The sequence below is a fragment of the Loxodonta africana genome, chromosome 22 (assembly GCF_030014295.1).
Source record: "Loxodonta africana isolate mLoxAfr1 chromosome 22, mLoxAfr1.hap2, whole genome shotgun sequence".
Classification (NCBI taxonomy): Eukaryota; Metazoa; Chordata; class Mammalia; order Proboscidea; family Elephantidae; genus Loxodonta; species Loxodonta africana.
The window spans coordinates 10,588,148-10,612,616 of NC_087363.1; the positions used below are offsets into that span (position 1 = coordinate 10,588,148).

General features: G+C 42.0%; 1 protein-coding gene across 3 annotated transcripts in view; it reads right to left on the reverse strand.

Annotated features, from left to right (window-relative positions):
• The window catches only part of PTPRG (protein tyrosine phosphatase receptor type G), an 822,569-nt gene that overhangs the window by 590,569 nt on the left and 207,531 nt on the right, over nt 1–24,469 (reverse strand). For all 3 annotated transcript variants that reach the window (XM_064274291.1, XM_064274292.1, XM_064274290.1), the window contains exon 2: nt 21,840–21,944. In XM_064274291.1, coding sequence (XP_064130361.1) covers nt 21,840–21,944 — 105 coding nt within the window. The remainder of the gene's footprint in view (nt 1–21,839; nt 21,945–24,469) is intronic.

Genomic DNA, 24,469 nt, shown 5'->3' on the forward strand with positions numbered 1-24,469 from the left:
CTCACCACCTCTCTGCTGATCCGTGACCATGATTTGTCGGGTTCACATGACATGAGAGGTGGGCTTTTCACCACGACCACAAGGGTGATTCATTCCTTTATGATTTCATGCATGGATGCCTGAAATGGTCAACTTGCCAAGCTCTCCATTTCTCCTCTCCAGCCTCCAAAGACCACTGACCGCCATGCCACTCACCTGATTCTGTTAACACCTTCGCCATTCTGCATGGTGTAGCTTGCTGCCTTCACTCCACAGAATACTCTCTCAATTAAGGGTTTGGATCAATAACTGGCTAGAAAGGTGGACCTCTCACAGCATTACAGCAACAGACTGTACAAAAGCAATGAATTCTCAGGAGCCTCTAGCATAAGGCTTCTCAACCTTGGCTCTACTGATACCAGGGCCAGATAATTCTTTGTTGTAGAGGGATGACCCTGTTCTCTGTAGGATGTTGAGCAGCATCCTGGGTCTCTACCCACTAGATGCCAGTATTGCCCTCCCAATGGTGACAATGTCAAATGTCCCCACAGGAGGCAAAATCTCTCCCAGTTGAGAATCAGTGCTCTAGCAAAATGGACAACTTATGCTAAGTAAGACTACTGGGTCAGACTAAAGTCAACAGAGGACTTGAGGTAAATCACTTGTGCATTCCTCATTTCACGTTTCCCCTCTTTACTCTGTTGGAGTGCCTGCCCCTGCATGTCCACATGGCACAGTCCCTCATTGTATTCAGGTCTCTCCTGAAATATCACCTACCAGGAAGGTGCTCCCTCACCTCCATCACTCTCTGTTGCCCTATCTGGCTTTTCTCTTTCTCACAGCATCATCTGGTGAGATTCCAGACCACTCTATGTAAGTGTCACTGCCTACCTCCACAGGTAGACAGGCCTTTTGTCTCTTCTGTCCTTCATTGTAGCCCAGGTCCTGTAAGTGTGCCTGCCCCATGGCCTTTCAGTGAACAGCTCAGTGAATACACAATGACAGGAGGAAGCCGCACACCCTTCCTCACCGTAAGCTCCAAGGATACACGACCCTGGCCAAAATTACGCACAGGAGCTACAATGCAGTACAACTTATCCAGGGCCCCCCGAAAGGGCCATGCCTGCACGCAGCATTCCTAGGTTTAAGAAGCTTCTACACTTGGGGCTAAGGCAGCTTTTAAGAAAGATCCTGTGTCAACGTTTGCACCTACTGCTTTCCATTTCGGGGGATGTTTGCAAGTGTCAAGCTGTCCCACTTCCCACATTTTGCTTTGGTGAGGCCAACTGGCTGGGTGCGTGGGATGGGATAGGAGGGGTGGGATGTTTTGAGGAAAGTTTGATTGCTGTTAAATAAGAGATACAAGGAAAGGGTATTTTCTTTTCTTTCTCTGGATTTTATAACAGAATTTGACTTCTGGAACTCTGACAGTACGGCAGAGTAGAACTGTGCTCCACAGAATTTCCAACGGCTGACTTTTCGGAAGTAGATCACCGGGCCTTTCTTCCAAGATAGCTCTGGGTGGATTTCAACCTCCAACTTTTCACTTAGCAGCCAAGTACATTAACCATCTGCACCATCCAGGGAGTCGATATAAGGTATGTAAGATAATAAATCTTACTTATTATGAAGCCGGGGAGTCAGGGATCTTTCTCAGAGGCTATAACATCATAACTGATACAAAAACAAAACCTTAGACTTGAATTTACTCCTGGAAATGACTTCTGTGGGAATTTGGGAGACATATATATAGTTTTTTTTTTATCATATTGCTAACCATGTGTGCTCACATGACAATGGGAAGCAAATCTTGACTAGTTCTTTGTAGCACAGCAGGTATGCGGTCCAATTGGCAGTAAGTGTTGAAGCTTCCTTTTCGCATCCTAGTGGATGGTGAGATAAAGGGCAATCTTTACATGAAAAGGATGTTCTAAGATAGCTCATTAGGAGGTGGTGTAAGAATGTAAAAGCCACAGGATCTACACAAAGTGTCAAAATCACTCCCCAAGAGTAGCGTGTGGACTGTGTACTTCACAACAGTAAGGAGAAAATACCTCCTTTTTTTTTTTCATCACCCTGAGCACCAGCAGCAGAAACATGCTGCTCTCCCCTCATCTCTGCAGGTCCTCGTCAAACAGCCTAGTAAACCCATAAAAACCCAGGGCCTAGTAGAGGTTGATTATTTCCTTTTCTACTAAAATTTCTCAATGACCCATCAACACCAAATGTATTAGTGGGGCTCATGCTTCTTTAAAAGCAAGAACATTGTTTTAACACTTGGAAGGAGGGGAAAGCGTGGGACAGAGACAGACAGGTTCCAGGAGAAAAAGAGGCCAACAGTAATTGGGGCAGAGCGACCAAATCATACCCTCGCCCGTCACCGACAAGTCCATTCTGGCTCATAGCAACCCTATAGGACAGAGAAGAACTGTCCCATGGGGTTTCCAAGGCTGTAAGTCTTTATGGAACCAGACCACCACATCTTTCCACAGTGAGGCTGGTAGGTGGGCTCGAACTGCTGAACTTTCAGGCTAGCAGCCCAGCGTTTAACCACCGTGCCACCAGGGCTCCTCAAATGATACCTTCGGGAGCAGCAAATTCCATGCAGTTCAAGGAGGGGCTTGTTTTTCTCCAGGGAATGACCTTCAAATTGGGCGAATGTGGAGCAACATAAACAGGAAATCTGGATCAAGTGGCTTCCCAAGACCAGGGAAGACCTCAAGGCCACCTTCACTCAAGACACAGGCTGCAGAGCATAATTCATGCCCTAAAATATTGCCAAAGTCAGCTCTTTTGCTTTCTGAAATCCCCTGCATCACGACAAGCAGGGATAATATTAAAACACATAAGAAGAAAGGGATGATAGCCAGTGACAAGGAATGCTGAAGGATGGGTGTAGAGGATCTCTGGGGGACCCCAAGGAGGTCCCGAACCAGCAGAAGGGGATCCCAGCGCGGTGACGGGAGGAGAGGCTTGGGCCAGTGTGTATCTGAAGATTTTAACAACTTATATGACTGTACTAGAGCCAGCACTTACAGCGAGCCATGCTGCTTGAAGGAGGACGCTGAGCATGTTCCTTAACTTTAAGCCAATACAAGGAAACGACTCCACAAATACTGTATTTTTCACATCACAGACATAGTTGGATACATGGCATATCATAAGAGGGTTTTCAATCTTTCCAAGAAAATGGTAATAACTTTTAGAGAAAAAGATTTACTGTGCTAAACTGGAATGCCAACTATATTATCACTTAGTTAAAATTTTTCTTTAAACTGGCTCACTTAACAAAAACAAAAAAACTCAAAATATGTATTAATAGGAAACAACACACCAAAACGGCAAACTATCATGGTGTGCCAGGCATGGAGGGTGCCATGAAACAAGAAAACCAAAACATCAAATTCTAAGATACTTCCCCAGCTGAAGGCTCTGAGGCAAGTCTGTCTCTCCTTGCTAAAAAGAGAATACGGCAAGGGACAGAGAAGTGTTAAAGACCTATTAGCACTAAACTGTGAGTTTCTCCTTAACAAAGAACTCAAAAAGAAATGATTTTATCAGGTAACCTTCAAGTTCCCTTATCACAGGAGAATCATTTTCCATGTATGATATAAAATAGCACTCAGTACTAAACTCAGGAAAATGATTATCACATGCTAAATGACACTGGAGTCCGAGTGATGCAAATGGTTAAGTGCTCAGCCGCTGACTGAGAAGTTGGAGGTTCCAGTCCACAGGGGTGCCTCGGAACAAAGTCCTGGTGATGCGCTTCCTAAAAATCAGCCATCGAACACCCTGCGCAGCACAGCTCCACTCTGACACACATGGGGTTGTTATGAGTCAAAACGGACTCAACGGCAGCTGGTAATAGTGATTATCGATGAAAAGCGCGGATTTATAAAGTTACAAGAAAGCATTTCTCAACAAGGTGAAGGTTCTACGTTACACCCATGCCGCTGATTTCATTTTTTTTTTAATAACTTTTATTAAGCTTCAAGTGAACGTTTACAAATCCAATCAGTCTGTCACATGTAAGTTTACATACATCTCACTCCCTACTCCCACTTGCTCTCCCCCTCTTGAGTCAGCCCTTTCAGTCTCTCCTTTCTTGACAATTTTGCCAGCTTCCCTCTCTCTCTATCCTCCCATCCCCCCTCCAGACAAGAGTTGCCAACACAATCTCGAGTGTCCACCTGATATCATTAGCTCACTCTTCATCAGCGTCTCTCTCCCACCCACTGACCAGTCCCTTTCATTTCTGATGAGTTGTCTTCGGGGATGGTTCCTGTCCTGTGTCAACTGAAGGTCTGGGGAGCATGGCCGTCGGGATTCCTCCAGTCTCAGTCACACCATTAAGTTTGGTCTTTTTATGAGAATTTGGGGTCTGTATCCCACTGATCTCCTGCTCCCTCAGGGGTCCTCTGCTGTGCTCCCTGTCAGGGCAGTCATCGATTGTGGCCGGGCACCAACTAGTTCTTCTGGTCTCAGGATGATGTAGGTCTCTGGTTCATGTGGCCCTTTCTGTCTCTTGGGCTCTCAGTTGTCGTGTGGCCTTGGTGTTCTTCATTTTCCTTTGCTCCAGGTGGGTTGAGACCAATTGCTGCGTCTTAGATGGCCGCTTGTTAGCATTTAAGACCCCAGACGCCACATTTCAAAGTGGGATGCAGAATGATTTCATAATAGAATTATTTTGCCAATTGACATAGAAGTCCCCGAAAACCATGTTCCCCAGACCCCCGCACTTGCTCCGCTGACCTTTGAAGCATTCATTTTATCCCGGAAACTTCTTTGCTTTTGGTCCAGTCCAATTGAGCTGACCTTCCACGTATTGAGTGTTGTCTTTCCCTTCACCTAAAGCAGTTCTTATCTACCGATTAATCAATAAAAAACCCTCACCCACCCTCCCTCCCTCCCCTCCTCATAACCACAAAACTATGTGTTCTTCTCAGGTTTACTATTTCTCAAGATCTTATAATAGTGGTCTTATACAATATTTGTCCTTTTGCCTCTGACTAATTTCGCTCAGCATAATGCCTTCCAGATTCCTCCATGTTATGAAATGTTTCATAGATTCTTCACTGTTCTTTATCGATGCGTAGTATTCCATTGTGTGAATATACCACAATTTATTTACCCATTCATCCGTAGATGGACACCTTGGTTGCTTCCAACTTTTTGCTATTGTAAACTGAGCTGCAATAAACATGGGTGTGCATATATCTGTTTGTATGAAGGCTCTTGTATCTCTAGGGTATATTCCCAGGAGTGGGATTTCTGGGTTGTATGGTAGTTCTATTTCTAACTGTTTAAGATAACGCCAGATGGATTTCCAAAGTGGTTGTACCATTTTACATTCCCACCAGCAGTGTATGAGAGTTCCAATCTCTCCGCAGCCTCTCCAACATTTATTATTTTGTGTTTTTTGGATTAATGCCAGCCTTGCTGGTGTGAGATGGAATCTCATCGTAGTTTTAATTTGCATTTCTCTAATGGCTAATGATCGAGAGCATTTTCTCATGTATCTGTTGGCTGCCTGAATATCTTCTTTAGTGAAATGTGTGTTCGTATCCTTTGCCCACTTCTTGATTGGGTTGTTTGTCTTTTTGTGGTTGAGTTTTGACAGAATCATGTAGATTTTAGAGATCAGGCGCTGGTCGGAGATGTCATAGCTGAAAATTCTTCCCCAGTCTGTAGGTAGTCTTTTTACTCTTTTGGAGAAGTCTTTAGATGAGCATAGGTGTTTAATTTTTAGGAGCTCCCAGTTATCGGGTTTCTCTTCATCATTTTTGGTAATGTTTTGTATTCTGTTTATACCTTGTATTAGGGCTCCTAGGGTTGTCCCAATTTTTTCTTCCATGATCTTTATCGTTTTAGTCTTTATGTTTAGGTCTTTGATCCACTTGGAGTTAGTTTTTGTGCATGGTGTGAGGTATGGGTCCTGGTTCATTTTTTTGCAAATGGATATCCAGTTATGCCAGCACCATTTGTTAAAAAGGCTATCTTTTCCCCAGTTAATTGACACTGGTCCTTTGTCAAATATCAGCTGCTCATACATGGATGGATCTATGTCTGGGTTCTCAATTCTGTTCCATTGGTCTATGTGTCTGTTGTTGTACCAATACCAGGCTGTTTTGACTACTGTGGCTGTATAGTAGGTTCTGAAGTCAGGTAGGGTGAGGCCTCCCACTTTCTTCTTCTTTTTCAGTAGTGCTTTGCTTATCCGGGGCTTCTTTCCCTTCCATATGAAATTGGTGATTTGTTTCTCTATCCCCTTAAAATATGACATTGGGATTTGGATCGGAAGTGCGTTAAATGTATAGATGGCTTTTGGTAGAATAGACATTTTTACTATGTTAAGTCTTCCTATCCATGTGCAGGGTATGTTTTTCCACTTAAGTATGTCCTTTTGAATTTCTTGTAGTAGAGCTTTGTAGTTTTCTTTGTATAGGTCTTTTACATCCTTGGTAAGATTTATTCCTAAGTATCTTATCTTCTTGGGGGCTACTGTGAATGGTATTGATTTGGTTATTTCCTCTTCGGTGTTCTTTTTGTTGATGTAGAGGAATCCAAGTGATTTTTGTATGTTTATTTTATAACCTGAGACTCTGCCAAACTCTTCTATTAGTTTCAGTAGTTTTCTGGAGGATTCCTTAGGGTTTTCTGTGTATATAATCATGTCATCTGCAAATAGTGATAACTTTACTTCTTCCTTGCCAATCCGGATGCCTTTTATTTCTTTGTCTAGCCTAATTGCCCTGGCTAGGACTTCTAGCACAATGTTGAATAAGAGCGGTGATAAAGGGCATCTTTGTCTGGCTCCCGTTCTCAAGGGAAATGCTTTCAGGTTCTCTCCATTTAGAGTGATATTGGCTGTTGGCTTTGCATAGATGCCCTTTATTATGTTGAGGACTTTTCCTTCAATTCCTATTTTGGTAAGAGTTTTTATCATGAATGGGTGTTGGACTTTGTCAAATGCCTTTTCTGCATCAATTGATAAGATCATGTGGTTTTTGTCTTTTGTTTTATTTATGTGATGGATTACATTAATGGTTTTTCTGATACTAAACCAGCCTTGCATACCTGGTATAAATCCCACTTGATCAGGATGAATTATTTTTTTGATATGTTGTTGGATTCTATTGGCTAGAATTTTGTTGAGGATTTTTGCATCAATGTTCATGAGGGATATAGGTCTATAATTTTCTTTTTTTGTAATGTCTTTACCTGGTTTTGGTATCAGGGAGATGGTGGCTTCATAGAATGAGTTGGGTAGTATTCCGTCATTTTCTATGCTTTGGAATACCTTCAGTAGTAGTGGTGTTAAGTCTTCTCTGAAAGTTTGGTAGAACTCTGCAGTGAAGCCGTCCAGGCCAGGGCTTTTTTTTGTTGGGAGTTTTTTGATTACCGTTTCAATCTCTTTTTTTGTTATGGGTCTATTTAGTTGTTCTACTTCTGAATGTGTTAGTTTAGGTAGGTAGTGTTTTTCCAGGAATTCATGCATTTCTTCTAGGTTTGCAAATTTGTTAGAGTACAATTTTTCATAATAATCTGAAATGATTCTTTTAATTTCATTTGGTTCTGTTGTGATGTGGTCCTTCTCGTTTCTTATTCGGGTTATTTGTTTCCTTTCCTGTATTTCTTTAGTCAGCCTGGCCAATGGTTTATCAATTTTGTTAATTTTTTCAAAGAACCAGCTTTTGGCTTTGTTAATTCTTTCAATTGTTTTTCTGTTCTCTAATTCATTTAGTTCAGCTCTAATTTTTATTTATTTGTTTTCTTTTGGTGCCTGATGGATTCTTTTGTTGCTCAGTTTCTATTTGTTCAAGTTGTAGGGACAGTTCTCTGATTTTGGCTCTTTCTTCTTTTTGTATGTGTGCATTTATTGATATAAATTGGCCTCTGAGCACTGCTTTTGCTGTGTCCCAGAGGTTTTGATAGGAAGTATTTTCATTCTCGTTGCTTTCTATGAATTTCCTTATTTCCTCCTTGATGTCTTCTATAATCCAGTCTTTTTTCAGGAGGGTGTTGTTCATTTTCCAAGTATTTGATTTCTTTTCCCTAGTTTTTCTGTTATTGATCTCTATTTTTATTGCCTTGTGGTCTGAGAAGATGCTTTGTAATATTTCGATGTTTTGGACTCTGCAAAGGTTTGTTTTATGACCTAATATGTGGTCTATTCTAGAGAATGTTCCATGTGCGCTAGAAAAAAAAGTATATTTTGCAGCAGTTGGGTGGAGAGTTCTGTATAAGTCAATGAGGTCAAGTTGGTTGATTGTTGTAATTAGATCTTCCGTGTCTCTGTTGAGCTTCTTACTGGATGTCCTGTCCTTCTCCGAAAGTGGTGTGTTGAAGTCCCCTACTATAATTGTGGAGGTATCTATCTCGCTTTTCAATTCTGTTAAAATTTGATTTATGTATCTTGCAGCCCTGTCATTGGGTGCATAAATATTTAATATGGTTATGTCTTCCTGATCAATTGTCCCTTTTATCATTATATAGTGTCCTTCTTTATCCTTTGTGGTGGATTTAAGTCTAAAGTCTATTTTGTCAGAAATTAATATTGCTACTCCTCTTCTTTTTTGCTTATTGTTTGCTTGATATACTTTTTTCCATCCTTTGAGTTTTAGTTTGTTTGTGTCTCTAAGTCTAAGGTGTGTCTCTTGTAGGCAGCATATAGATGGACCGTGTTTCTTTATCCAGTCTGTGACTCTCTGTCTCTGTATTGGTGCATTTAGTCCATTTACATTCAGGGTAATTATAGATAGATAAGTTTTTAGTGCTGTCATTTTGATGCCTTTTTATGTGTGTTGTTGACAATTTCATTTTTCCACATACTTTTTTGTGCTGAGGCGTTTTTCTTAGTAAATTGTGAGATCCTCATTTTCATAGTGCTTGACTTTATGTTAGTTGAGTTGTTACGTTTTTCTTGGTTTTTATCTTGAGTTATAGAGTTGTTATACCTTTTTGTGGTTACCTTATTATTTACCCCTATTTTTCTAAGTAAAAACCTAACTTGTATTGTTCTATATCGCCTTGTATCACTCTCCATATGGCAGTTCAATGCCTCCTGTATTTAGTCCCTCTTTTTGATTATTGTGATCTTTTACCTATTGACTTCCATGATTCCCTGTTATGTGTATTTTTTTTTTAATTAATCTTAATTTGTTTGTTTTTGTGATTTCCCTATTTGAGTTGATATCAGGACGTTCTGTTTTGTGACCTTGTGTTGTGCTGATATCTGATATTATTGGTTCTCTGACCAAACAATATCCTTTAGTATTTCTTGTAGTTTTGGTTTGGTTTTTGCAAATTCTCTAAACTTGTGTTTGTCTGCAAATATCTTAATTTCGCCTTCATATTTCAGAGAGAGTTTTGCTGGATGTATGATCCTTGGCTGGCAGTTTTTCTCCTTCAGTGTTCTGTATATGTCGTCCCATTCCCTTCTTGCCTGCATGGTTTCTGCTGAGTAGTCAGAACATATTCTTATTGATTCTCCCTTGAAGGAAACCTTTCTTTTCTCCCTGGCTGCTTTTAAAATTTTCTGTTTATCTTTGGTTTTGGCAAGTTTGATGATAATATGTCTTGGTGTTTTTCTTTTTGGATCAATCTTAAATGGGGTTCGATGAGCATCCTGGATAGATATCCTTTCACCTTTCATGATGTCAGGGAAGTTTTCTGTCAGGAGTTCTTCAACTATTTTCTCTGTGTTTTCTGTCCCCCTTCCCTGTTCTGGGACTCCAATCACTCGCACGTTATCCTTCTTGATAGAGTTCCACATGATTCTTAGGGTTTCTTCATTTTTTTTAATTCTTTTATCTGATTTTTTTTCAGCTATGTTGGAGTTGATTCCCTGGTCCTCCAGATGTCCCAGTCTGCATTCTAATTGCTCGAGTCTGCTCCTCTGACTTCCTAGTGCGTTGTCTAATTCTGTTATTTTATTGTTAATCTTTTGGATTTCTACATGTTGTCTCTCTATGGATTCTTGCAACTGATTAATTTTTCCAGTATGTTCTTGAATAATCTTTTTGAGTTTTTCAACAGTTTTATCAGTGTGTTCCTTGGCTTTTTCTGCAGTTATCCTAATTTCATTTGTGATATCATTAAGCATTCTGTAAATTAGTTTTTTATATTCTGTATCTGATAATTCCAAGATTGTATCTTCATTTGGGAAAGATTTTGTTTCTTTTGTTTGGGGGGTTGGAGAAGCTGTCATGGTCTGCTTCTTTAAGTGGTTTGATATGGACTGCTGTCTCCGAGCCATCACTGGGAAACTAGTTTTTCCAGAAAATCCACTGCGTCCAGTCCAAATTCCTGCAGGACGGTTCCCCCGCTCGGACGTTGCTCTTTCTGCTCCAAGACCAGTCACTGCCTCCCGGGGACTTCTCCTACCGGCTGCATCCCACGCCGCCCGTGGAACCGGCTGGTCCCCCTCCCGGGGTTAGTTCAGGGGGGTGGAGCAGCTCTCTGTGCTTGTACCGTACCTGACTGGTACACTGGCTCCAGGCTCTGGAAACAATCGCTGCTTCCCCGTATTAGTTCGTTCTCCGTCTCTAAATCTGTGTTTGTTGTTCAGGGTTCGTAGATTGTTATGTATGTGATCGATTCACTTGTTTTTCCGTGTCTTTGTTGTAAGAGGGATCCAAGGTAGCGTCTGCCTAGTCCGCCATCTTGGCTCCGCCTCTCCGCTGATTTCATTTTTAACTACACAGGGTCTTAGCTGCATGACAGAAAATGCCATTTAAAACGTATGAAACACAGGACAGTTAAGTTTTGAGAGCAAGAAAAACAACCAAGAAGATACACTACCATTAATGCTGTTGAGCTCAAAAAGGGCCATGGGAAATTACCAGTTTAGAGAGGAAGGTGAGGGTCATTTCAGGATCAGTAAACCAGCCACTGAAGACTAAATCACCACGTTACACTGTCAAACTGGACGAACAGTCAAGGTGGACTATACACCGCAGGACCACACTAAGACTTAAGGCTTTTGATCAGGTACAAGATCACACTTAACACTGACTGAGTTTCTGCACTTAACTAGAAAACTCAACCTTTATACACGTATTAGATACTTATTCCAGCTACATGTTGGCAATCTTAAAAGTTTACAATCCAGTAAAATGGCTCTCCTTTCCCTTATATTAGGCCCACCCACCAAGAGAAGAAATGACAAGATAAGGAATAAAAGTGCAATTCAACTTAATAATTTCAGCAAGGGAGAGGCTACTAAAGTGTTATTCAGCACAATATACAGCAAGGATATCTTATTTGCCAAAGAAAATTCCACATAACATAGCTTAAGACTATCCAGAGGGAAAGATAGAATGTCCCCATGCTTTATACCATTAGAGAGTGTGTTTTATGAACCAAATCTGACACAATAAACAGGTACATTTTGTTAGGTGAGAAAGGAAGGCCAGTAGCCTTTAAGTAAATCCCACAGCAGATGTAAATCACTGCTCCCCAAATACTGGGCATGTATTAGGCTAGCTACATTTTTCCTTTGAGCATCTAAATTAATCATACCCCTGTTCCCACTCTCAACCCCTAAGAAGCTAGTTTCAAAGGTGAGCACGGCATCCTTTCAAATTTACGACCAGGAAAAAAGATGTCTGACTTTGATCCATCACAAATTTGGAAAATATATACTTTATATAACTCTCTGTATGCCTGTATATGCCTGCTGAATTTATGGATTAATGAATATTGGGATTTATGTTATGTCAAAGCAAATATTGACCTCGTCTCTGCCTGGGTCAATATTTACTGCTTTGCTCAATAAATCTTGATGTTCATTTTCAAACTAAGTCAATATCAATTCATTAATTTCTGCATAGTTCATATCAGCATTTTATAAAATCTGAAATCCCAATGAAAACATTTCACCTAAAGAAAATCTAGATATAGCCAATTAAAGAGATAAAAAGCATTGGCTTCCTTCTTGCTTTCCCTTTAGTTTTCTTTTTTTCCTCTTCTTCTTTCTCTCCCCTCAAAATTGCTACCAGGAAAACGGCCCGAATTTGATGCAATTCAGCCACTTCCTAAGTCGTTACAACACGCTAGTCCTCTGCTGAATCCCAGAGAGGATACTAAGGTAAGATCTGATCCCTGCGCTCCAAGGGCTCACAATCCACCGAGGCGTTTGGATAGGTAAATGACTGGAGAATTGAAACGGCTGGAGGAGAGAACAGATGGGTGAACTCTGCCGGAAACACCATAGCAGCTTCAGTAACTGAACCTGGTTTTGAAAGGTCACAAGGCGCAGAGCACGAAGAATGCCTCTGGACTCCAGAACAGAAAGAACACAAGCAAGTGTCTTTTCCATTGTTGCTGTTGGGTGGCGTCCAGTCGATTCCAACTCATGGTGACCCCATGTGACAGAGCAGAACTGCCCCATAGGGTTTTCTTGGCTGTAATCTATATGGAAGCAGATTGCCAGGTCTTTCTCCCTCAGAGCCACTGGGTGGGTGTGAGCCGCCAACCTTTCAGTTAGCAGTTGAGCGCATACCCATTGCACCATCACAACTCCTTTTTTTCTGCTAGTCGCCCAACCCCCCATAGTATATCAATAACAACCATGTATCAATATTGGCTCGTTGTGACAAACACAACATATAAGACATTAACGATGCTAATAACAGGAGAAACTAGCTGTGGGGTGTTTACGAACTCTCCGTAATGTCTTCGCAACTTTTTTACAAATCTAAAACTCTTCTAAAATAAAAAGGTTATTTCAAAAATATGGAAATACTGGTCTAAGAAACTGAAATATTCTAATCATACTTCTATACGTTATTAAAATGTTATAGAAATGTGAATATTAAAAAGTGATAGCTCTAATTTCTCAGTGCTAACCACAATTAACTTTTGTGTACAGTCTCCAAATTTCTCAGACCTATTTTTATGAGTTGTATCATTTTGTAACTCTTCCTTTCCTAATATACCGTGAAGCTCAAATGACTTAATTTTGGTGGATGTTTCGTAAGCATCTCACTGCATACGTACCAACCACAATTACCCAAATCCTACTGATGGCCATTTAGGCTGCTAAACATTGTTGCTATGGGGACTTACATAGGTGTTTCCGAAAGCCAAATTCCTAGAACTGTTAGCTCAAACAAATATTTAACATTTTCACATGTATCGCCAAAGAGCCCTCCAAAAAGGTTTCGTCAACCCATTATCTTCAGAGTCCCTTTAAAATCCAAACCCTCAGCCTTGCATTTATCCATGTTTTAAACGCTGCCTCACAGCAACAGTTGAAATTGTTATCATTGATACCAACTCGGCTTTGAACAATATATATCTTCTTAATAGGCTTTTCCAAGGGTCATAAGGCCCCTATAATCTACATTAGAGTCCATTAACATTATAGACACTTGTGAAACCCCAGAGAACAGAATCCTGGAAACTTCAGAAGTCAGGCAGCAAGGAGTAGAATAAAGTTTAAAGAAAACATCTTAGTGGAGAGGACTTTTTTCCAAATGGGGGAAGAGTGAATCAAACTCAGCCAAGTACTGAAAAATGCTCAAGGTACCTTAAACATATGGCAACACATTTTTCTCTTTTATACATAAAGCCCTGGTTAGAGTGTGACCATATGTGTTTTTCTCACCCTATTTTTTTTTTATCTATCCTTGTAATCGCAGACTGAGTGTAAAAGAAACAGACTACCTATAGGAAGGGACAGTTTGTTCTACAATTTGTTCCCTACCTTGAGGCCCTCCTATCCCAAAACACTGAGGTGGGAACAGGACAATACAAAGATTAATTATAGGCAACAGTTCTGCTCAAAGAGCATAAAGCCTAAAGGGTGTTAAGAAATATGGAGAAAACACAACACCACCTCTTAACAGGTTCACGCCCAAATTCATCATCTTTAAAACAAACCCACCATTCCTATTCTTATTTACTCATTTTAAATTAAATGCTATGCCATCTTCAATCATCCTGAAAGTCTTCCTGGACAATTCATTTTTGCTTCCTCTGCCGTGCACAAATGGTACTGAATTCCCATGGGCTATCTCCTTGTACCTCCCAAATCCCCCATGATACAGCCTCCTTGTTTTTCATCCTGCCCTCTCCCCCTACCATCCAATCCTTAACTGCACAAACAGTAGTCCTACTCAGACAGGAAAAGAACTATATGTACTCCATTTCCACCATGAAACCCTTTAAAGCCTCCCTGCTAGCCCCAGAAAGAATTCTAGATCATTAGTATTGTAGGGTCCTCTGTAGTTCAACTCCAGTGTTCTGGATTTTTCCCTTAAGGTTCTCCCCCCTGCCAAATGCTCCAAACCTACTGAACGAGCTGCTTCCAATTCCCCTTCACTGCCTCAGGCCTTTACACGTCCTGCCAAACATCTGCCCACATTAGGCTTGGCGCCAGCAACATCAATTCCATGAGAAGCTTCTTTAGCCCCTCACCATACAGCACAACACCTGGCATACCCTAAACACTAAATAAGTGATTTGAATGAATGAATTCTACTTAAAAACTGTAAAGAGATTCCAGGCAAGTACAAAGCAGATAAATCACTTTTGGAGAAAATACAAGCAGAATGCTCTTGGAAGCAAGACTTGTACTCAGGGAAGACCAGTTGCTAGAAAAGAACATCAAGTTCGGTAAAGCACAGGGTCAGTGAAAACGAGTGCAACTGCAGTGAGAGGGGCTGACACAACAGCCACAACAATGCGCTCAAGCACAGCTACAGCCATGGGGATGGGGGACCGACTGCAGTGAGAGGGGCTGACACAGCAGCCACAACAATGGGCTCAAGCACAGCTACAGCCATGGGGATGGGGGACCGACTGCAGTGAGAGGGGCTGACACAGCAGCCACAACAACGGGCTCAAACACAGCTACGACCATGGAGATGGAGGACCGACTGCAGCGAGAGGGGCTGACTCAACAGCCACAACAATGGGCTCAAACACAGCTACAACCATGGAGATGGGGGACCAACTGCAGTGAGAGGGGCTGACACAGCAGCCACAACAATGGGCTCAAACACAGCTACAGCCATGGAGATGGGGGACCGACTGCAGTGAGAGGGGCTCATACAGCAGCCACAACAATGGGCTCAAACACAGCTACGACCATGGAGATGGGGGACCAACTGCAGTGAGAGGGGCTGACACAGCAGCCACAACAATGGGCTCAAACACAGCTACGACCATGGAGATGGGGGACCGACTGCAGTGAGAGGGGCTGACACAGCAGCCACAACAATGGGCTCAAACACAGCTACAGCCGTTGGGATGGGGGACCGACTGCAGTGAGAGGGGCTGACACAGCAGCCACAACAATGGGCTCAAACACAGCTACGACCATGGAGATGGGGGACCGACTGCAGTGAGAGGGGCTGACACAGCAGCCACAACAATGGGCTCAAACACAGCTACAGCCGTTGGGATGGGGGACCGACTGCAGTGAGAGGGGCTGACACAGCAGCCACAACAATGGGCTCAAACACAGCTACGACCATGGAGATGGGGGACCGACTGCAGTGAGAGGGGCTGACACAGCAGCCACAACAATGGGCTCAAACACAGCTACGACCATGGAGATGGAGGACCGACTGCAGCGAGAGGGGCTGACTCAACAGCCACAACAATGGGCTCAAACACAGCTACAACCATGGAGATGGGGGACTGGGCCGTGTTTCCTTCTATTACACATAAGGTCCCCGTGAGTAGGAGCCAACTCGATGGCAACTAAGAACGGAGACTATATAAAGTCCAAAACACAAACCAGAGACTGAGGAGTGAGGGAGGAGAAGAGTCAGGCTAAGCATCGGGCTGAAGGTCGCCTCTGAGCTGGGACTTGGGAAGATCAATCTCAAGGCTGATTCCCCCACCAACAGTGCGGTCCCATCAGAACAGAAGGTCTCTGCTGCAAAGGGGAAGTCTCTGGGGAAAAACAGCTCCCTTACGAGACCTCTTAGGAGGCAGGAGGAAAGGGGGTAAATAATACAACAATGTTAACATTAAACTCTGAGATCCTTCAGTGTTTTCCCCAATCTTCTCATGACAAAAGCAGACTCCTGCAAGCATGTATATCTGGCTTTACCCTGCATAGATAGTCTTAAAAATAGGCATGGAAATGTAATTTTAGGAATTTAATTTTATCTTAAGTTCACCAGGGGAGTGCGTTACTTAAAGGGATCCAACGGCAAAACCTTCTGTAAATCACCCATTAATTTATCTGAATTTCATGGCAGGACCCCTTGGTGAGCTTCCAAGCAAACTCTGGCATGAGTTCATTTATCCGTCCATCCATTCGCCTGCTTGAAAAATATGCACCAAATATGTACAAAATGAGATACTCTGGCACACTGCAGGAAAAACTAGGAATTGTAAGCTATAAGCCAAGTCCTCGAGGATTCTACATTTATCTGACGACATGAGACACACACACGTGTGTTATAAAACAAGATTGTTCATATGAACAGTGCAGTGGGGTGGCATACGATTAAAAGCCCAGTGGGTAATATGTACTCTATTCCAGGGTAGAGGGCAAGAATTATACCAAGCGCTTAGACACATTACCTCTAATCCTCAAAGCCACCCTGCAAGGTATGTTCTTTTATCTCCATTTTACAGCTGAGAAGTCATAAAAACCCCAGGACAATTAGAAAGGACCTTGGATGTTTCCTCCTATAATCCCCTGGCCAAGGCAGGAAAGCCCCTTAGAATAATCCAATGGCCACACTCCTTGCAGGGACTTTTGGTCATTGGAGGTTTCAACTGTCAATGCATCTAACCACGAGAAACTCTGGTGGCTAGTAGTGAAGAACTATGGCTGCTAACCAAAGGTTGGCAGTTCAAATCCACCAGCTACTCCTTGGAAACCCTATGGGGGCAGTTCTACTCTGTCCTATTGGGTCGCTATGAATTGGAATCAACTCAATGGCAATGGGTATGCGTAACCATGAGAAATGTCCCTCTGTATTGATTCAGAGAAGCTTTTTCCTAACAAAAGAAACCTAAGATAGAGATTTTTGAAAATGCAGAAAATCGAACAGAATAAGGTTAAAAAAAAGGGGGCGGGGGGGAGGTGGGGGTAGAGGGAGAAACCACAACCTGTTTTTCTCCAAAGCCTTTGAGGGGAAAAGGGAAAAACAGATTGTTTTACAGAACTGCTGCAAATCTCCACTTGAACTTGCTCCAGCTTTGTTTCTTATATTTGCCTTTCCAGCCATCGTGACCTATCTACCATATGTTACTTTCATGTAATAATCACAGAGGTTCTGGGCAAACTCCAAACTTCGTGAGCTGTCACCACCTCAGGTAACACATAAAATATCTACATCTTCATCTAACAGGGCTAACAGAAGGAAGATGTTCCAATATTTCCAATGAGATACTTTTAAACTATTGCATTTCTTTTCACTATAATTCTGTGCCAAATACATGAAGAGGTCTTTCCTTTTTTCCCCGTTATCTTAATATAAAGGGAAAAAAGAAAAAGCAAGATAGAAAGCAATCTTGAAATTACTTTGTATTAGTTATCGTTATTACTAACAGTTAACAATAACATCTTACGTGCATACTCCATTTGATACCTTTCATTAATGGTATTTTCACACTGAACTCAGATATGAAGACCCCCTTTTTACAGAAGACGGCATTAAGAACCAGAGAGAGAACCACCCATCAGACGACCCCAGTGGAACTAGAACACACATATCCAGGGCCCTCAATAAATACTCCTCTTCTGGCTCTACCTGAGTGGTGCAAATGGTTAAGCGCTGGACTACTGACCAAAGGGCAGCTCGAACCCACAAAGAGGCACCTCGGAAAAAAGGCTTGGCAATCTGCTTCCAAAATGTCACAACCTTGAAAATGCTATGGAGCACAGTCCTACTCTGCACACATGGAATCGCCATGAGTTGGAATCGCCCCAAAGCCAACTGGTTTTATGCTAAAGTTGTAGGTGTTCGCAATGGCATTCTTGGATAAGCCTACTAAAATTTTTTAACATTTCACATATAAATAGGGTGTTATTGATGAGCAAGCTATATTCAAATGTAGTGAAACTGAAATAACTTGGCTAATCCTAAAGTGAAAGAGAAAAGTTACACTAAATCAGTGGATTACTCTCACGACAGACCCCGAGTGGTACAAACAGTTAACATGCTCGACTCCTAACCAAAAGGTTGGCAGTTCGAGTCTACTCAGAGGTACCTGGGAAGAAAGGCCTGGCAATCTATTTCTGAGAAATCATCCGCTGAAAACCCTATGGAGCACAGTTCTACGCTGACACACATGGGGTCATCGCGAGTCGAAATCGACTCAACAGCACCTGGAACTGGAACTGTCAAGACAGTATCATAAAAAAACAAAACATGACAATATTGAATATTCATGCAACTGTCCTTGGTGAGTGGGGAGGAATGCCATTAGAATGACTGGGTCAGCATCATCACCCAACCACACCCACGCAAAGATGACGTAAGGAGCAAGACCCAGGAGGCGCCCCATCCATCTACAGCAGGAGATCACGCCCACGCAGCTCTGCTTCTCCCAAGTCCTTTCCAAAAGCAGAATTGCTGAATCCCCACTAATGCTAACTAGAAGGTTTGCTGAGGATATCCCCGCTCAAGCGAAAGGCAAGGCTAAAAAACAATAGACACCTTCCAAATTTCTCAACAGTTCTATACCTGAGTCAGACTAACATCTGCACAAAACCCAGGCTACACCAATGGGAGCAGGGGTCAGCAAATTTCTTCTAGAACAGGCCAGACTGTACATATTCTAGCCTTTTCTGTCATTTGGTATGTCACAACTACTTAGCTGTACCCACTGTAATGTAAAAGCAGTCCTGGACAATAAGTAAAGAAATGGATGTGCCTGCGTTCTAATAAAACTTTATTTACAAAAATACGTGGCAGGCTATAGTTTGCCAGCCTCTGGACTTGAAAATAGTTGGCTTGACGCTCATTCCCAAATCCCAAATGGGAAACCCCTGTGAATCACAGACTTTAAGACTCAACTTGCTTAGCTTTCAGTATCACCAAGTGATAATCCACTGTCCACTGTGGCTACCCACTGAGAATTTCAATATTAACATCAACAGCAGCAGCAACAGTAATCACAGTGTCAAAAGCAACAACTGGTAATATCACTTACTTTATTCCAGAGAATAAATTACACTTTTCACACACATCATCTCATTTCATCCCCTTAACAGCCCTATGAGGGAAGTGGTATTAATTATTCCCGTTTCACAGATGGGGAAACAGAGGCTCAGAACAATTAAATGTCTTCCCACTTGTGGCATGCTGTCACATGCCACACCTCCCAAGCATGATCATAGCAGGAACTAAGATAATCCATCTAATTAGAGGCATGGGACTAAAATCAAGATCACCAAATAAAGTTTCAGAAATAACCTGCTTCATCTTTGCTAAATTTATAAATGTTTCCCTAGCAAAGAATAAGTCTTTCTTTTGGCAGTCCCACTCTTCAATCAACATTTAATATTTAGCAGTGTTTACATACTGTAGCTAAAGCAGCCCTGATGGCGCAATGGTTAAAGCAATCAACTGCTAACCAAAAGGTCAGTGGTTTGAAATCAAGTCGCTCTGTGGGAAAAAGATGTGGCAGTTTGCTTCCATAGAGATTTACAGCCTTGGAAACCCTATGGGGTCGCTGTAAGTCAGAATCGACATGAAGGCAACAGGTTTGGTGTTTTTGGTTTATCTGTAGCTAATAGTCCCACATCTGGATTGCTACAGTTTTAAGGTGCTGGCCTGAAGTGCCAAAAGTAACAAGAAACATTTCTTACTCCTTCCTGCCCTTTCTTTGTCTATGGGCTAAATACTAAGGAATGTCTCCGGTGAACCAAGTCTCCTTGACATGAGAACCAACATCGCACCGCTTCGGAGTGAAGTAACCACTGGTACTGTGGCATTTTCAGGAAGAACTATTTCAGGCATGAGGATTATACGCCATCACTTGATAACTGTCTCATTCTTTTCTTCTTTTACTCTTATTTCCTCCATTATGTCTAGCAAGTGACTTCACTAGTTCTTCCAAACCAGTCCATATCCTGACGGACTCCCTAAATGACTACAGTTTTACTGAACCAAAAAATACTATTTCTCCAGTATTGCCTATGGCTACTTTTGTACTACCATGGCAGAATAGTTCCAACAGAGACTCTTCTATGGCCTGCAAAGCCTAAGATACTTACTATCTGGCCCTTTACAGAAAAAGTGTGCCAACCAGGGAACTAGAACTATCAGCCCCCTCCATTAATAAAGGCAGTACTCAAATCTAGACACAAGGCACCCCAGAAATCCAAGAAGGAGACTCCTTAAATCTGCCAGGGTAAACGACACCAATCATCATTCCACCTCAAAGACAGCACGACCTACATACATTCCAAACTAAGGAATGGGAAAAGTTTTGGGTCTTTCAATCCTTTCACTGCCATTTGCAATTGCAGATGCTGACGGGATATAATTTCCAATTTCCTGACTAACAGCGTTATTATTCTAAATTGATGAACTGTAAATAGCAGGCCACTTTAACGTCTCCTCCTAACTGGTATCAGAGCCACAGAGTACAAAATGATAAATTTTCTTTGGGCTTCTTGGCAAGAAGCTATATATATATGTAATTTTGGCCTTCATCTCTCGATTTCCTTCATTTATCAGAAATAGTGACAAAAAGGCTCTAATTAGATAATTCTAATGAGAAGGAACTGGTTGTGATGGAAGACTTCAGAATCGCTATCTGTTCCTTGCAAAACAAAACAGATAGGCTATTCTCCCAGTGGGGGCAGGAGATTCATCAATAGACAAAACGATGCAAAAAGCCAATAGATAAGGTGTAATTAAAGATTGGGCCTATAAATCCACACTGACATAAATTTAACAGGATTTGCAGGTAGGAATTCAGGATTGAAAATCAGGGCAACATTATGAAAATGATATCATTCAGTTCTATACACAACAACATTTCATAATACGGAGATTTATTATCAAGACTAATGCTCCGTGCCTCCACGCTGATTCGTACCAAGAATCAGAATTACTCAGCGCCAAAGTAATTTCCAAAGTGGTCCATCTTCCTGGAGTATTCCTCTTTAATTAGCTGTAATACATTTTCCATATATTTTTGAGCATCAAAACCTCTTTTAGAAATACCAATCCATCGATCACATTTTATTTGGAGGTTGTTAGAAGTATAATGCAGAAGGAATTGCATATTGTTACATATCTTTATTTTTTAGCCCTTAAAATATAAGAAAATTATTGCCAGTATAGTAGTCAACACAGTGATCACAATGCCTTCCCTCTTTACTGGCTCCAAGGCTGGAAGCAAAAAACAAAAATGAAAAGAAGTACAGAATACCATAGAGTAGAGGGCTGAAATATATTCAATCAACAGGCTCTGACCTGAAAATCACATTGCATTTCTTGGACTTGAGCATAAGAGACCATTTTACCATCTGATACTCTGTAGCATCCAGCAGACATTTAGCCACTCAAGGCCAGCGTTATATTTTCTGCTCTCTGAAATCACAGCACCCAGAAAGAGAACAGAGAACGCTGTGTCTTTTGGAAAATGACAAGTTTGGAACAATAACTTATTAACAAGTAAAGTTCAGAAATAAATGCAAATTGAGGAGAAAAAAAACAAGCTGAGAAAACAGGTGGGAGAGATAAATTAAGGTACTTATAACCTTGAGGAAAAAAAACACGGTTGACTATTTCAACTTCTAGTGAACTACAAAAGGATTGAACAAACAGAACTCAGGCGTGAAAGTGATTAGAAGTGTGCTTCCGAGTGAGTTTAATGAGATGTGAACTGGCCTGTGTGATCCCGACCAGAACAGTCCGACTCACCAGAGTAGGCCCAGTACGGGTCGCCAGAGGCCTCGCGTCTGCGGATCTGCACTGAGCTGCCCTGTCTGTTTCCGGGCAGGGTCCCAACGTAGCCTTCTGTCAATGCTGGAAGAGAGGGAGACCCGTAATGAGACAGAGCCATCACCCCACTGGATCACAGGAAGGGGGCATGTGGCCAATGCACTCGGCTGCTAACTGAAAGGTGGCTTGGAAGGAAAGCCTGGCAATCTACTTTTGAAAAATCAGCCACTGAAAACTCTAGGGAGCACAGTTCTACTCTGATGCACATGGGGTCACCATGAATCGGAGTCCACTCAAAGGTCTGGGTGATTCACAGGAACACTTACCTTGGGGATGACTGAATACAGCTTCCTTAGGAGCCCCGGTGGTACAGTGGTTAAGAGATTGGCTGCTAACCAAAAGGTCAGCAGTTCAAATCCACCAGCCACTCTTTGGAAACCCTATGGGCAGTTCTACTCTGTCCTATAGGTCACTATGAGTCAAAATGGACTCAACCGCAAGAGATTATTTTACAAAAAATCAACTTCAGGAGAATCCAGAAAGATTAGCAGGATCACTATTAGTAAAAGCTAGCAGTGAGCCTTGACTTTGTGCGAAGAAGCTGGTATACTGAGAACCTGACATACATTATCTTATTTGACCTGCAAAATAACCACCAGGCAGGAGACACAATTATCGGAATGGTCTGTAGATAAGCAAACAGAAGCTTCCAGAGTGTTAAGTAACTTCAGCTTGCCCAAGGTCACAGGAACTAGCAGATGTGGAACCTGTGGTTTTGGCTCTATCTACAAGTACAGCATACCTCCAGGGTGCAAATGCCCTCTGGCGTCATTTAACCTTCACAGAGCTGGGGTCATCCTACCTCTTGTCTAAATGGAGGAAGTGAGGCTTAGAGAAGGCTAAGTCACCAGTCCCAGGTCACACAGGTAAGCATGCAGCAGACGAGACAGCCAAACAAGAATATACCGCATCAAAGCTAGGGCCTTTGATACCAAACCCTGTTCACACAGCACCATGCATGGCCTGGGAGACACCCCACAGGGAATACCATCTTTCAAATACTTTGGAAAACAAAGACAAAGAAAACAAAAATCCTAAGCAATATCATCATAAATGGAGAAAAGAGTGAAGTTGTCAAGGATTTCATTTTCTTGGATCCACAATCAACACCCATGGAAGCAGGAGTCAAAAAAACCAAAAGATGCACTGCATTGGGCAAATGTGCTGCAAAAGGTCTCTTTAAAGTGTTAAAGAGCAAAGATGTTACTTGGAAGACTAAGACGTGTCTCACCCAACCCATGGTATTGTCAATCACCTCATATGCATGCAAAAGCTGGGCAATAAACTAATAAGGAAGATCACAGAAGATCGGATGCCTTTGAATTGTGGTGTTGACAAAGAATACTGACTATACTATGGACTGTCAAAAGAACAAACAAATCCATCTTGGAAGAAGTACAGCCAAAATGCTTCTTAGAAGCAAAGATGGCAAGACTTCGTCTCACGTACTTTGGACGTGATATCAGGAGGGACTCACTAATCCCTGGAAAAGGACATCACGATTGGTAAAGTGGTGGGCCAGCGAAAAAGAAGAAGACCCTCAACGAGATGGACTGACACAGTGGCAACAATGGGCTCACAATGATCATGAGGATGGCGCACGATGGGCCAGAGTTTCGTTCTGTTGTACCAGGGTAGCTACGAGTCAGAAGCGACTCGATGGCACCTAACACCACCACCACCACATCCTTTGGAGCACAAACAGTCACCTGTTGCACCCAAGGATATGAAACGAGAACTCCTCCAAAGCCAACGATGCTCAGAAAAGAAACACTAAATGATGTATTTTTGAAAAACTCAAAATGAATCCAATCAGCCACATGAAAGCAAAAATACTCTCCCCCATTATTGAGAGCTTCCATCTGTTTGCTGCAGTGTTCAAAGCCCTCCCCCTCTCAGACAATTCATGATGCAAATGTACTTTGTGGTGAGCCCATACCTGAATGCACTGACATGTAGGAAGACAAATGGCATAGGTGCCCAGAATCCAAAATTTAATGGAATGATACTTCGAACAAGGCAGGCCAGTTGACTCTGTTAATATTTAAATGCACCCAAACAAAACCAAGCTGTTTTTAAAAAGCAATGAAAATGGTTGAGGGAACCGTATATTCAAATTTAAGATGGCACCAGGAGAACATTATACCAACTTTACATTCTCCATTCCAAATTTCCAAATTAGTCAATGAAGTGATGATGATGATGATAATGGTAATACCGCCACCACCACCCCCACCATGATGGTATCAGCCTTGTTGGCAAGGTGACAGTCATCAAGAAAAATCAGGAAACATGAAGTACTTTATGCCTACACTTCAACTGCAAAGATGAACTGTGACTGTGAAAGAAATAACACTTAGCCCAAAGAACAAAGAGGCTCAGAGATGAGCCCTTTAGAAGGAAATATGACTCTTATACAATCCAAATGTTGTTGTTTTTGTGGTGTGTCATGGAGTCAGTTCAGACTCGTAATGACTGTATAGGACAGATTAGGGTTTCCAAGCCTGTAATCTTTAGGGGGTCAGATCACCAGGTCTTTCTCCTGCAGA